This window comes from Galeopterus variegatus, unplaced genomic scaffold (genome assembly GCF_000696425.1).
Source record: "Galeopterus variegatus unplaced genomic scaffold, G_variegatus-3.0.2 Scaffold6169, whole genome shotgun sequence".
Classification (NCBI taxonomy): Eukaryota; Metazoa; Chordata; class Mammalia; order Dermoptera; family Cynocephalidae; genus Galeopterus; species Galeopterus variegatus.
In genome coordinates this window covers 22,824-38,716 of record NW_007732280.1, presented here as the reverse complement: position 1 = coordinate 38,716, position 15,893 = coordinate 22,824, and the positions used below count along the sequence as shown (strand labels likewise).

Sequence of the window (15,893 nt, the reverse complement as noted above, 5' to 3'; positions counted from 1 at the left end):
TGTAATATGAAGTAGCAAGTGCTAATGTAGAAGCTGAATTGAGTTATCCAGAATATCTAGCTAAGGTAAATGATGAAGGTGGTTGCAGGACACAACAGATTTTCAATGGAGACAAAACAGCCTCATACTGGAAGAAGATGCCATCTAGGACTGTCAAAACTAGAGCTTCAAAGGACAGCCTGACTGTTGTTAGGGGCTAATGCAGTTGATGACTTTAAGTGAGGCCATTGCTCATTTACCATTCCAAAGATCCTACAATCCGGGCTGAGCCCGTGGCGCACTCAGGAGGGTGCAGCGCTGGGAGCGCAGCAGCACTCCTGCCGTGGGTTCGGATCCTATATAGGGATGACCGGTGCGCTCACAGCGCTCACTGGCTAAGCGTGGTGCGGCCGGTCTCAAAAAGAAAAAAGGACAAAAAAACCAAACAAAACAAAGATCCTACAATCCTTAAGAATTATGCTAAATCTACTCTTCCTGTGCTCTAGAAATGAAATAACAAAGCCTGGATAACAGCACATCTGTTTGCGGCATGGCTTACTGAATATTCTAAGCTCACTGTTGAGACCACCTACTCAGAAAAAAAGATTCCTTTCAAAATATCACTGCTTACTGACAATGCACCTGGTCACCCAAGAGCTCTGATGAACATGTGTAAGAAGATTAATGTTGTTCATGCCTGCTAACACAATATCCTTTCTGCAGCCCATGGATCATGTATAATTTTGACTTTCAAGTCTTATTATTTAAGAAATACATTTCATAAGGCTATAGTTGCCACACAGTGTTTTCTGTCATGCATCTAGGCAAAATATATTGAAAACCTTCTGAAAAAGATTCATCATTCTAGATGCCATTAAGAACATCAGTGATTTATGAGAGGAGGTCAAAATATCAACATTAACAGGATTTTGGAAGACATAGATTCCAATCCTCATAGACGATTTTGAGAAGTTCAAGACATCAGTGCAGGACGTAAGTGCAGATGTGGCAGAAATAACAAAAGAACTAGAATTAGAAGTGGAGCCTGAAGATGTGACTCAATTGCTGCAATCTCATGACAAAACTTTTAACAGATGAGGAGTTGCTTCTTATGGATGAGCAAAGAGTGGTTTCTGAGATGGAATCTACTCCTGGTGAAGATGCTGTGAACATTGTTGAAATGACAACAAAGGATTTAGAATATGACATAAACTTAGCTGATAAAGCAGTGGCAGGGTTTAAGATGATTAACTTCCATTTTGACAGAGTTCTGTGGGTAAAATGCTATCAAACAGCATCCCACGGTACAGAGAAATCTTCTGTGAAAGGAAGAGTCGATGGATGCAGCAAACTTCACCAATGTCTTATTTTAAGAAAGTGCCACAGCCACCCCAGCCTTCAGCAACCACCACCCTGATCAGTCAGCAGCCACCAACACTGAGGCAAGACCCTTCACCAGTGAAAAGATTAAGACTCAGTGAAGGCTCAGATGATCATTAGCATTTTTTAGCAATGATGTATTTTTTAATTAAGGTATGTACATTTTTTAGCCATGATGCTACTGCACACTTAAAGTACTCTATAACTTTTATATGCATAGTATAAACATAACTTTTACATGCACTAGGAAACCAAAAAATTTGATTTGCTTTACTGTGATTATAGGTCTGGAATCAAACCTGTAATATCTCCCAGGTATCCTTATACATGTCTCTATAATCAAATTGAGGGAAATTTGTATCTCTGTATTCCATAGTAAGATGTAGAAAAGCTGGGATTAGGAGGTCAATGTGGATCAACAATTTTATCCCAGTAAAGATACCTACACACCCCCTGCACTTAATGTTCATTCAGTTATTCCCCACAGAGACTTGGTTGTGAACTTCACTCCTGTTCCCATATCAACTGCCAAGTACAGTAAATCCAGTCCAAACCATTTGGATTACTAAAACCTCCCACCTTTTGGATTCTTCAATATAGTATTTTCCAATTGACTCCCCTCCCTGAAATAAAACTAAAACTCAAGTAATTACCCCACTCCAATTAAATCCTGTTTTTCATTTTTTTAATAAAAAAAGCTTCCAACTGAAAAGTTTTGATGAAAGAAATCAGAAATCCATACTTTGGATCCCCTGACTCTTAAATTCCAGTTCTCGAAATTCAGTTCTTACTTTTTTCAGCATGCTTACAGGGACTCTCCTTTGACCTTGTGCCAGTAGATAAGCCTTCTATCTCAAAAACTTACAGCCCACAATTTACTGAAGTCAAGAATTTCCTTTTATATAATGAATGCTTGCCCCTCTTTATCAATTCTGTTAAGTTGGAAATTCTGTGAAACCAAGTTACTTTAAAAAGTAAATTAAAAAGTTAGCCTTGAGGGGGGCAAAATTTTTCTGGCAGAAGTAAAAATTATGATGAAATTCAACTTTGACAAACTATTTGATAGAAATACAAAGATAGTTTATGGAAACTGTTCTTTAGTTATCAGCTACTGATTAAAAAAGAAAATACACCAACTTACCAACAACTAATGCTCCTCTTTCTGCAAAAGCCAGGGCATAGGCTCGGCCCAATCCTAATTGAAAACAAAATAATCAGAAAGTTGAAGAAATGTCAGCATAGTTTTGTTGGTCCACTCAACTCCTCCATTTTAAAGTAACTGAGGAGCAATTAATTATATTACAATGGTAGGCTTCATTGGTACCCTCAGTCTCTATTCTACCTTCTTCTGCTTACAGAGGTTGGAAAGCTTACCTACATTTTTCCACCTATTCTACCAACCGTTTCCTACTATTCTATCTAGCTGCTGGGATGCTAGATATGGGTTCCACCATTAGACGTATTTGCATGAAATTCAGAAGGTGGAAGTGGGGCAGAGGCCACCTTACTTGTGAGTTCTGGCTGTCGCTGTTGGTTAAGACGTCCTACATATTAAGAAACAGTGGCTACAGAGGCAACTTCTTGATCCAGCTCCCCAATCCCTGGATGGCAGTTTCTACACTTCAGGTCCCTGGTGTCCAGTGGCTACTTGAGCTGTGGCAGAGCTCCAATGACAGCCTCAGAGGTATTGGCTCCTCTAATGGACCAGTTCCATATTATTCCAGAAATCATTCCAAGAGGACCTGCCTAAAATCCATTTGCCAATATTAAATCCTTTCCTGCTTAAAATATCTAGTGATTTCTGTATCCTGAACTGAATTTTGACTATACAATCACCAAACACACAAAAAAGTATTTAATTCTGACTCAGAGCTATGAGGTATAAATTTATATATCCCAAAAGGAACATATATGTCTATAGAAGTTTTATAGGCATAGAATATCTCAGGAAGTATACATAAGAAACTCTGGCAATTAGTTGTTACCTCTGGGGAACAGAACTGTGTGGCTGGCAACCAGGGGTACAAGGCTTACCTTTGCATTGCTTAATTTTTTTAACGTGCTCACATTTTTAAAAATTTAATTTAATTGATAAATTTCATTGATAAATGGATAAATTTAATTGGTAACATACTTAGTATAAATTAATTGATTAATAAGTATACAAATAACAAACAGATGGATAAATTATCAGGTTCTTCCAAAAAGAACCCAAAATATAGTTTTCCAAAACTATAAGATATCACCAAATAATTTATCTTAGAATTTAATCTACCCTGAATGGATGAGAGAGAACTCAACCAGTTTATGAACAGGAAATGCTAAGCTCATAATCGTCTAAATTCATCGACATTTCACAAAATCAGTTTGGTGGGTTGCAATCAGAACTTATTAAATAAAATAGAGGAGAAAACAGAAAATTTCAAAGTGCATTGCATTTATTATGTTACCATATCATGAGCTTGTTTCCAATATAGATGGGGTGTGTGTGTGCGTTGTGTGTATGTATACTGGAGTCCTGACGTAAAAGGTACAGCATACTGCAAGTCACTGTCAAAAGAGGTTTAAAACACTGAGTACATGACATTATTTCTACTAAAAGCAAAGAGTAAACAAAATGTTTTCCAAAAACATCATTGTAGGATGAAAATAGCTATGGGTATAAAATACTTAGCTATCAATTAATACCAAAAGCATTTTCTGAGACAAGAGCATTAAGAATCCATTTTATCAATGGAGATGTAAAAGTACATATGAATTAACTGAAAGAATTCCATTGCTCTTGACTTTTAATATACAATTCAAATAATTCATGCATGAAGGCCTTTCTTGATATAAGGTACTATCAGTGGGGAATCAAAGGTGCATAATGTCAAGATTCCTGCACTTGGAGGTTATAGAGGTCACCCACTGGTGGGAAACTAATGTAAAATCTCACTGTAGAGCATCTCTGTGGGTATAAGTGGTTTGTTTTAATTTTCTGTCCTTTAAAATTGGAGTTATTTCAGATTTTGCTTCTCCTGGGATAGGAAGATCTGGCAACTTTCCCACCGACTGGCCTACTTCAGAAATATTTCTGCTCTCCAGTACCTCACTGTTCCCATCCCACTCCCATTTTATTCTATCATCACTTTTATCATCTGCCTGACCTCTGTACACATGTAAGTTTACAACCTTTGCCAAGACTCCAGTGGACTTTGAGTACAGTGTGTGGCTTGCTAAGCATACAAAGGCCAACAAGGAGGGCTCTTATTGGATGCCCTCTTTAAAAAAACTTAATGGACTATCGGGTTCCCAACTGGTTAGAGCGTGGGGCTGATAACACCAAAGACTAAGGTTCAATCCCTGTACCGGCCAGCTCGCCAAAACAATAAACAAATAAATAAATAAATAAATAAATATCATCCGACAGAAGGAAACAAACTCTGAATAACTGAGCTTTCAAAGGCAAGGGGTTAACATCTCTACACCTCTTGAGGACGGGGGGGCACCGAATTCCAGCTCCCCGGCGGCTTTCCAGGCCTTTAAAAGACTAGACAAGGGCCGCAAACGACGCCACAGACAAGCGTCAGAAAGAACTTTTACCCAGTTCTGCAACCGCAGCCCAGCCTGGCCTCTCCCTTCAGGCAAGACCTGCGACCCTGGGGTGCTCCCACTAGGGTGCAGGGGAGAAGCGGGCTGCACCTGCCTGAATGACCGGGAGTTTCTGGCTCCACTTAAGGCTAACCAGCCCACCCCAACCCACGCCCAGCAGAACGGGCGCCCCGAGAACAGTTGTTGCCCTACACCACCACCCGTCCCGCTGCTCGCTCTTCAAGCCGCCCCTCCACCACTGTCTTTAGCCCCTACTGCTGGGGTCCCAGCTGCGGCTGCGTGCGTACGCCGGGCCCGAAAAGCGGGGGCCCGCGGTGCGAGAACGAGACGGCGCGCCGACCCTCCAACCTTTGCGTGCTCACCTCCCCCTGCGCCGGTGACCAGTACCACCCGCCCATCAAACCTCAGCGGCAAGTCCATGAGTCCGGCCGGAAGCGACACGCACACAATCAGAGCCTCTGGGCTCAGACTGCCGGACAGAGAACAACAGGGCACTGGCGGGGGCGGGACGCGAGTGAGTGACCTACCAGTTTCTGGTAGGACGAGCGCCGTAGTTTTTCAAGTGCGCCTGCGCGGGGATTCCTAAGACCACTGGGAAATGTAGTCCAGCGTGACTCCGCTCTGGGAGAACCTGCCAAAGAGGCTTGGCTTGAAAGGGCCATTCCCGCAAAGAAGCAATGGGAGCTGCTGAGACGTGTGTGGCAAAGTGGCTGACTTGGTATCCGTAGTTCATCTGTTCACTTATCGTTTCGTCATTCACACAACAAACGTTTTCTGGATTCAGGCGCTGGCTTAGAGTGATAGCACGCGGCCCCGATTGTGGCTTTCGGATATAGCCCCTAAGAAGGAAAATCACTCTTAGCGATGGTGAAGATTTCTCAGAATGTAATTCCTGGACCTCCTGTATAAAAATCATCCGGGAGCTGTCAAAATGCAGCGTCCTGGGCCCCCCATCACTGACTTCCCGAAATAGGAACTCAGGGGACAAAAAGTTTAACAAGTGCTCCAAAATGAATTTTGCATTTGTATGTTGAGAAGAGTCATAGGGTGTCATTCATGCATTCAGTATTTATTGAGCATCTCCTGGCTTTGGGCACAAATTTACAGATGAGAGAAGGTCCTCTGTAACTATTCGAAGTCAGATGGTAACCTTTCAATAACAGTGCAGCATGATAAGACTGTGACAAGTATAAGTTAATGGTCTCAAAACCCTGGGGATAAGGAGGAAAAATTTCCAAAGGAGGTAAAGCAGAAGGACCTAAAGAAGCGAGCCCTGCAAAGAAAGCAGGACATTACAAGCACTGGAAATACCAACTAGGTTTGGGGAGGAAAAGCGTTATGCCGCAGTAGTAGCAGAGACAGTTAGTTTATGTTTAGATGTTGGAATTTCATGCTGAAAACAGTTTCAAGCAGAACTACTCCAGAGGGTGGTCGGAACACATTATATCGTGGAAAGATCACTCTGCCCCATTATGGGGGATTGATTGGAGGTGGGCAAGGAGAGGACGGGAGTGTACTTCAAAAACTTCATGGAAAAATAGAATTAAAAGATAATACGAATTTTTCCACGGTATGCTCGTAGAAAAGAGGAGAAAATTATGGAGACCAGAAGTACAGCAGAGAAAATGTTGAAGAGGGAAAAGTTTGAGATGTATTTGGAAATCGAGCCAATAGGTCTTTGTGATTAATTGGATGTGGATTTGAGAAAGGAATGAAAGAAATAACACCATATTTATGACTTGAGAATATAAATCATGGTGGGCCATTCCTCGAAATAAGAAATAGTGGTAGAACAGCAGCTTTAGGAGGAAATACGGCTTCGATTTTAGACAAACTGTGTTTGGGAATGGAAAGTGAAGCTGTAGCTAGGGATGCCTAGCAGACAGCTGTGGTTCTAGAGCTCTGGAAGTTTGGTTTCAGTGCTCAAGAGGAGGAAATCTCTCTGGAATTCAAGCCTAAATCTCTAAAGAGCACGTCCTTTCACTGAAAGTTCGCCCCTCAATCAGCACCTTGCTCTCTTAGCCATTTGTCCACATCTGCCTTATGACATTTGGCCCCTAAATTCTGGTTCTCACTGAAACCCAGGGTACTGGTCCCAAATGTAAGAAAGCCCTTGAGATATAGAAGTGCAGGAGGCGGAGGGCACACCAGGCACTTTAGGCTGGGACTGGCTCCACCAGGCACAGCCTCCAAGCAACAGGGCACAATGCCTGGAGGGGAAGCCTGCTTCTCGGCTCCAAACCCACCCTGCCAGTATCCCACCCACCCTCGGCCCTTTCCAAAGGTGCATCTACCAGTGTCGCTATCCTTGATTTAGACCAATGACAAATTTCTTTGCGTGTAGGCCATGAGGAAGGCCCTGCAGCCCAATCCGTGGGCATTATGAATGCAGGCTTAAATCAATCTGTAAGAGTGAGCCTTGAGCTCAGCCATTTGGAAATCCGAAGTGGGTAAACCTGTGTGACAACTCATTGAATTTTGGTCTTCACGACCCTGCTCCCCGCCAGTACAATTAATAATAAATTAATAATCCAAATACCCTTTGGATATGTACTTGGAAATATCAATGGTGGATGGCAGTCCACTGACCCCTGCGCGGACAAGTCATGTGGCAAGAGTTATTGGAATTAGGACATGGAAAGGAAGTAAGTCTCTTCCATGTCACAGGACATTTCCCCTTAGCCAGTCCAGGCAATGATGAAGCTGACACACTGGCTAAGGTAAGATGGCTGGAGACAGCCCAAGACACTGATGTAACTGGGTGGCTACATTGGAGAATGCAACATGCTGGCTTCAAGACTGTGTGGTCAATGGCCTGCCAGGTGCTGCCTAAACCCAAGAAAGAATGCCCCCGATGGGCAGATGTACCCTTGATGACTTTCTGGGTGACACACGGAGATGGGCAGAAAGCCCTAGAGGAGGATGCTCCTAACATGGAGCAGGTGGATCTTGTGGGATCACTGCCAAAGCCAGAGAACTACAGGCATATCTCCACAGCCATTGATACGGCTACTGGTCTTCTGTTTCTATGGTCCAGTAAGGCCCCAGACCAGGTAAGCACTATTAAGGTGTTGAATAGTCTTACGGCCATGTACAGATGGCCCCTGGTCACAGAAAGTGATAATGGAACCCACTTTACTGGACAAGAAGTACAGAAGTGGGTTTCCCAGTTGTCCATTCAGTGGCAGTTACATGTGCCATATCATCCCCAGGCAGTGGGAATGATTGAACAGTACAATGGCCTTCTGAAAAAAGGGACTAAGGCTATCTACCCCATCCCCATCCCTGAAGGGGTTGACACAGTGGTTATGGCCGACAATCAGGATCTTAAATGAGAGACCCCGCTAGGGTGGGCCCTCTCCAGTGGAGGCTCTGTTGAGTAGAGCCGCAGCACCTGTTCCTGCAACCGTTCTTTCCAGGATGGTAAACTGGCAGGTATTCTGCCAGAGGGACAAGAATTACCTCTATTGGTGCCAATAACTTTTTTGTCTTTTTACCCATAGTATTGTGGCTGCAGGCACCAGAGTCGACTGGATACATACATACGTTCATGTGGCCAATGTGCTGGCTTGCTGAATATGCACCAAGTTTCCCACCAGTGTGGCTGCAGGATTCCTGTGGACAATCACCCCTATAGTAACTACTAACTGAACATGTGTATGGGTGGGTTTTTTTGTGGCTAATAGTTGGAAGGATAGAGCTACGGGGACAAGCCTCAAGGTGTATTGAATGCACAATAAGTACGGAGGTTATAGGGATGCAAGGGTCAGCCATCCTTGCTAAGGGAACACTGTGGAAGATCACAGATGTGTAGATTGTACAGTGAGAGACCCTGGAGGGGTGGAGTGTGAGGAAAATGGAGTTAGCCCAGTCAGGCCCTTTCGCCTCATATCCGGCTGGGTGTGATTCAGCACATCCCTTGTAAACGAGTTGCATGGGAGTAGAGTTAGTGCGAATGTGTGCCCAGATACTACTTAGCTTGTTGCCACTTTTCTGTACCTTCAGTATGGAAGGCAGCAGCTCTGAACTGCAGGTTGGCAGAGCTCACGTCTAAAAATAAAGCATGTCCACATTGCCAGCGGCTACTCGGTTTTTCTTTTGCTTACCTGACTCAGGACCTGCACAGGATGGGGTAGAAGGGTCTGTGATCTAGCCTGACACTAGTCTTTCTCGTGTTATATCCAGTGAGGAAGTCTACCAAGCTGTGCACTGGCCCCTTTGCCTAATTCCGGCATGGAGCTAGTTCCCAGATCAGCACAGCAGCGTAACTGTCTCAATCTTGTGTGGTAATCTTTCTTGTTTCATCCAATAACCCTGTTCTTCTGTTTAAAAAGGGAAAAAATATCTTCAAAAAAGAAAAAGCAGGGCACATTATTTCTATGTTCAGAAATGTACGTGAGAAACCTACGAGGAGGTGCATTCAGCCACCGGCCCACAACATGAGCAAGAATTAAATTTCTCTCAGCCATTGCTGGGGAGCCAAGATCCCACTTCCCAGAAGCAAAACTGGATGCTGGCCAATCCGGGACCAAAGCCAACAGGGATAGGTAAATGCAAGTGCCTAGGACAATAAGTGCCCAAATAAATGTGACTTTAATATGAAGTAAAGGTGATACAGATTTAGGAATTACAGTCATCAAAGTTCAGTGAGGTGTATAATTTAACACACTGTGAAAGAGTGTTGCCATATAAGTGTAGATTATTTTATGTAATGGTCTCATCTTGCTCTTAAGTCCCATTTTTGTCGGAGGGGAGGCAGAAAAAGAAATGTAAACTTGCCAGTTAAAAGTAACTCAGTCTGTTGGGGGTAAATGTTGTCTTTGGGGATTTCTTCCTGCTCTCTCTTCTCCTAGCCTAAGTGTCACTTTAACATAGAGGAAAGGTTTGGCAGGGGTGGGATGCTCCTTAAGGCCATGCTAGCCCCTGCTTCTCCCTCCAGCTACTGATAATGTCTGTGGTAGATGAAACTTGTGGTTTGTTTCTCAGCATAACTGAGAGGTCTAAGTAGTCCTCAACCCACCTGCTCTTGGCCCCAACTCAAATCCGTCTAGCCTCCGAGTCATATTCACATCAGCATGTGGGCTTAGGTATTCCTAGAATCTGCTGTGTCTTATCTCTTACCCTCTGTATTATTTTATCAACTTCTGTGAGTCTAAAATTATTCTAAATATAAAATTATTAAAATAAAATATTTTTTACTCATAGATGTGTATTAGTCTTTTTTGTGTTGCTATAACAAAATACTTGGAACTGGATAATTTATAAAGAAAATGAAATTTTTTGCATACAGTTTCTGAGGCTGGGAAATCCAAAGTCCATCTGGTGGTGGTGACAGTGACCCAGAGGTCTCACACTGCAAGGTGATGGAAGCAGAGAGAGCAAGAGAGAGAGAGAGGAGGTGCCAGGGTCTTTTAAACAACCAGCTCTCGTGGGAACTAATACAGCGAGAACTCACTCACTACCCCTCCTCCCCCAGGGAGAGCATTAATCCACTCATGAGGGATCTGCCCCATGACTCAAACAGCTTCCAACACTGCCACATTGGGGGTCAGATTTCCACCTGAGTTCTGAGAGGACAGTACATCCAAACTCCATCACTATATAATTTTATTAATAAAATGGAATCCATTTTGATAAACCAAAGCACTATATAAAGAAAGATGGACACTTAAAACTTTAAAGAAAAAAGTTGACAAAGTATAAAGACAATGCTTTGCCTTTACAAGCACATTTTAAAATTTTAAATTAAATGAAAATACTCCTCTTTGTAATTTGACATTGGCAAAATTCTAAATAAGCGTAACCACTTCCAGTTTTTTCAATTGCTTGAGCTTCTGTGGTTAATAGCATTAGATCTATTAATTATGGTTGTCCTATTGTGTTGCTTAAATAGTTATTAATTTACTCTAATATGGAGAAAGACTAAAATAAAATATTTAAACAAACAAAGATATATCCCATCCACTCCGGCAAGGAGTCCAGGAAAACTGGAGTAGGATCTTCAGCACACTCATCACATAAGTCAGCAACCAGGCCATTGCCATTGTGCTATAGTCAACCTACGATGGTTCAAGATCACCTGCAAGGCAGTGTCTTCTCAGGGTCGAAATCTATCTGCTGTGTCTATCCCTTCCACTGCACCATCTCTTCAGGCTGACCTGGGAAGGGGAAAAGGGGTGTTGAGTCCCTGAAGAACCCAGACAGACCACACCTCCTATCATCCACCCTCCTAATCGTTCTCCATCTTTTTCCTAGGAAGAATTCTACTCATCTTTTCTGCTGGCTAGAACCTCCTAAGTTTGTTCTCTTTGCTTCAGCCTTATGAATGTTTTTCTTCTAAGAGGTCACTCTTCTTTTTTTTTTTAAGGTAATGTAGACGAGGTGTTCGTTTTGTTCCACACAAGCTTTAAAACGTCATTCTGCTGTACTGTGAACTAATGAGTAAATGTGAATTCATAATCTTACTGGTGATCTATCATAAACTTTTGTTTTGGGGGGTTTTTTTTGTTATTTTTAGTTTTGGCCACAAAACAAGTCTTAATACATTTAAAAAGACTAAGATCGTGGAAAATATGTTCTCTGGCCAAAATAACAAAAGGAAATTTTAAAAATTCACAAGTGTGTAGAAATTAAACAACACTGTCCTGCTTCCTGGTGGACGGGGCTGCCCATGGGTCCTCTAAGGGGTCAGTCTTCCAAGGGAAACTCTAAGCTTTATGGTTTAGTCCTGATGGAATATGGAAAGCTGGGAGAGCATGAAGGGATATTACAGTGAAACTGCATTCTTTTCCTTTTTGTGCTGTCCAGTTTCTAAGCCAACTTCCTATTGTTGGAGAATACCTCACCTGTTTCCTGCCTTAGAGGTTGAAAATACCAGACACTCATCTTCCCAGCCTCTCTTGCAGCCAGGCATAGTGCATGACCTAAGTTCTGCCAATCAGATACTTCCTCCCAAGGTGGTGAATTGGGAATTAATGGTTGATGGGATGAATGACAAACTATACAGAATCTATTCTGGTGACAGGTGGTGGATGCAGCAATGACACCAGTTCTAGCAGTAGTGGGCAGGATTCAATGGCAGTAGCCTCAGAAGTACAAGTGGCAGCATCTGGTTTCCAGTTGTAAGGATAATGGTATCTTCATCAGACCAATTCTGTGGCATGATCTGGGTACAGGTCATGGCTGCAGAGCCTCGGAAACTCACTCTCTGGCACGCCTAGAGATTCTATCAGCTATCCCATGTCCTTCTAATAATTCTTCCCTACTTAAATCAGCCAAAATCAGTTTTTCTTGCTGGTAAATAAGAACCCTGAGTGATACAGTTATTTCCAAAGTATTATCCTCATCATATGTAATATTTGAGGCCACTGTTGGGGTAATGATTTTAAACAGATGCTGTGCCTAATCCTTCCCCCATTCCTTTCAGGATCTCAGTAGTCTAGCAATAGTCAAGAGTACCTTGTTCTATTAACAGTTTCACGTGGGCATGAGAGAACCTCATTTATCTTTATTGAAAGTATACCTAAATTTACTACAGTTTCTGATATCAAAGAGGTTACATTTGAGACATATAGGAAAAACATGTAAGTAGCTAATACAGTACAAGGCAGGATGTTTCTTCTCAACTTATGACAAGAGGCACTAACTCCCAGGGACAAAGAATGTTCGTGTCATGAACAATATAATGAATTGGAAGATAGAGATGGCATTTTCCAATGTACAAAGGAGAGGTTTGTTTCCTGTCTACTATAATAAATATAAGATCTCCTTCTAGAGCAAGGGTCAGGCAGGTTTGCTTGTAGCCATTTAAAAAGATCCAGTTTCCCTATGCTCGGAATTCTTCAGCTGTGGCACAAAACCACTGCATGCTCAGCAGCCTCGTAGGTCCCTCTAACTCTAATTCATGGGACATGGTGAGGACAACAGAACTAATGCAAACATAAAGTTCATGTAGTTTGCTGTGCTTTGTGCAGTAAAATCCTTTGTCTCTGACCCCGGAGTCTCATATCTGATCACTGCACCCATTGAACTATGCCAGGCTAACTACTAAGCTTGCAAGTAAGGTACAATCTTCACAGTGCTTGACAAATCCATGCTAAAAAGAAAAGTAAGCAACATATTATGCAGAGATAAGAGTTCATTATTCTAACCAAAGTGTTGTGGAAGACTTCAAAAAGGAGGAATTTGATCTAAGCTTGAAAGATTTAGGTAGGCATGCCAGTAATTAGAATAGGGAACCTCAGAGGAGGAGTGAGTTTGTCGAGGGTAACGGGTAGAAAAAATTGGGGAAACAGAGGTGGAGTTGATAAATTTGGTTTGACATATAAATTTTAAGATGTATGTGAGGCCTTTTTGTGGACAACCCAGAAAGCAGTTGAAAAATTAGGTTTGGAAATTAAGAGAGAAGTAAGAGTCTAAGATATAGAAGAGACCAACGTGAAAGAAGACCTGAAGTTTTGCAAGTGAATGAAATTATACAGCCAGAATATGCAGAGAACAAAAGGAACAAAAAGAGAGAGAGAGAGAAGGGAATTCCCATACTTAAGACCCATGTAGAGAAAAGGCAACAGTGAAGAATGAGAAGTAAGTGACAGCTGTGACAAGAACCAGAAAAATATAGCATCCACCCAAGGGAGAGGAGAAAGTGGAGACGCCAATTATTTGAAAGTTGCAGAGAATATCATTGAAAGAGTGTCATTTCGACAGACTTCTCCAGAAACAATCACTGCTTAGGAAGAAGGGGGAATTTTCTGCACCTTAAGCCATGTTTCAGCCTTGGCTCACAGTGAACAGAGGACATATCTAGTTCCTCTTTCATTTGGCCCCATTTAAAATCTCTCCCCCAAAGTAGGAGGAATGGCCAGTCTGACTGAAGAGCACCAGAGACATTCACTGAACCGCACTTACTGCTCTAAAGGCAGTCATCAGGCCCACCATGTCTCTTTCACTTCCTACACCCATACAGCAAGATTTCTCCACTTCCTTTCTTCTATCACATGGATCAACAAGTGGGTCAAGACTGTTTCTCAGCTGGTAAGAGGCACAGCCATCACCTTTCTGTCCTATTATTTCCAGTATGGCGGCTTGGTCCAGATCATCTCTTCAGCCATGGACTGGCCAGCCTAGACCTGCCTGACAATGGGCATTGGGAAAAGCATACTCTTTTTTGTAATTTATTTTGTTTTCTTTTGGTTCCTGTGGGCATAGCTTTCCTATCTCTGCAGTTGCAGACCTTAGGGTGTGAAATAGAGAGAGGCCCATTCTGAACCCTGAACATATGGTGCTCACCGATGTGGCAACAGATGAGACCTACCATCTTGGGGCAAAGTATGACAAGGAGAGAAGAAAACTTTTATACTTACTATGGCTGGTTTGAGCTGTCACTGAGTTGCAGCTGGTTTTAGATTGTGGCTGTATGAGCTGTACTTTTAGACAACAGTAGCCAAATTTAATAAGAAAATGGATTTATCTGGGGATCAACACAGGATTTCCAGGAACTCATATTGCATTAGTCAGGATCAAGTCTTGGATGGAGATAGAAAACTTTTTTTCCTGGGGGTCACCAGAAGCTCTCTAGGGAACCATATACTGCAAAGGTAGCTGTGCTTTGCATGAATTTCAGAACAATTGCTAGAGCCAGGAATCCAGCACTTCAGACCCGGTTTTTCTTAAGCTCAGCTTAGTAGGTGAAATGTTACACTTTCCTCTGTGTAACCGAGATGTATAAAAAGAGAAAGAAAGAATTCACTCAAAGTACCATCAGTGAGGCCTGGAGGGACTGCCACCCATCAGGGGAGCAGCAGCCCCGATCCAAAATCAGCCTTTCTTTTTATTGACAAGACAAGGAAGTTTCACAAGAAAAATCAGTTGATTCAATCATCAAAGAAGGACATAAAAACAGGCAGTGTAAAACTTGTAACAGCAGTAAATTAGCAATGTGACATTCCAGAATATAATTTGTAAAAAGCTAGGTTAATTCACCAACAACCAGCTTGTCCTTAGTAAACATTTTCTTTTCCACACGCTTCCTACAGCAATTTCCTTAGCATATTTAAATAGCATTTAAGCAGTTTCCTTTACATTATCTTAAGAACAATCAGTAGGTTAAATAGTCAATAGCCATTCAAGCCAGAATCAAACCAGCAACCTAAAACAGTCAAAGTACACAATCCCATCCCTAAACAGTGATTAGAATTGATTAGATGGCTTTTGCCAAACTTATCTGTGGACTCTTGTCCCCTTCCTCAAGAGCCTCTTGGTTCATTCATGCATTACCTAAAAACCCTATTCTAAGATCACAGGAGAATCAAGATTTCTAACCCACTACAGTGAAAATCGAATGGATTTTTTTTTTAATTTATTTATTTGGCGGCTGGCGAGTATGGGGGTCTGAACCCATGACTTTGGTTTTATAAAGCTGTGCTCTAACCAACTGAGCTAACCGTCCAGCCCGGATTTTTTTTTTCTAGTTTTCTTCTCCTTCGTCTTGTTTTTTAGCCTTGTATTGATGATCCACATTAGACTTGCTGCAGCAAGAAAATGTTTGCAAGAAAGAAACTTCTATGCATTTTTTGGAGTAGCAAAGTTTATGTCAGTGTGCCCTCACTGGGTCTCTGCAGTCCTGTCATGATGGTGATAGTAGCTACTACAGCTGGGGAATGCCGTGGGTTTCTGGAAGGTATCAGGAAGAGCACATAGAAGCATAACTAACCTCTTTAAACAAGATATTTCCCAACTGGGTTTAGGTTCACAGACCCTGGCCAACTGGCACAGTATGACTGGCAATCTGACAAACTCAAACAAGAAGCTTTTCTCTTTTCTCCATCCTCCAGATAATCCTTAATCACTTGGCTGGCAACTGCAATATATATATTGTCTGGGTTGTGCTGGGATCTGGGAATGTCATTTTTGCTTGTGATAATTGCTGCTAGTGTTTTCTA

General features: G+C 42.2%; 1 protein-coding gene across 1 annotated transcript in view; it reads right to left on the bottom strand.

Annotated features, from left to right (window-relative positions):
• HSD17B4 (hydroxysteroid (17-beta) dehydrogenase 4) overlaps window positions 1-5,492 on the bottom strand; it is an 88,305-nt gene extending 82,813 nt beyond the window's left edge. Inside the window, exons 1-2 of the mRNA XM_008590509.1 lie at window positions 5,316-5,492; window positions 2,501-2,554 (exon numbers count right to left, since the gene is read on the bottom strand). Of these exons, the coding sequence (XP_008588731.1) occupies window positions 2,501-2,554; window positions 5,316-5,373 (112 nt within the window). The 5' untranslated portion in view covers window positions 5,374-5,492. The remainder of the gene's footprint in view (window positions 1-2,500; window positions 2,555-5,315) is intronic.
• Window positions 5,493-15,893: the final 10,401 nt, after the last annotated feature.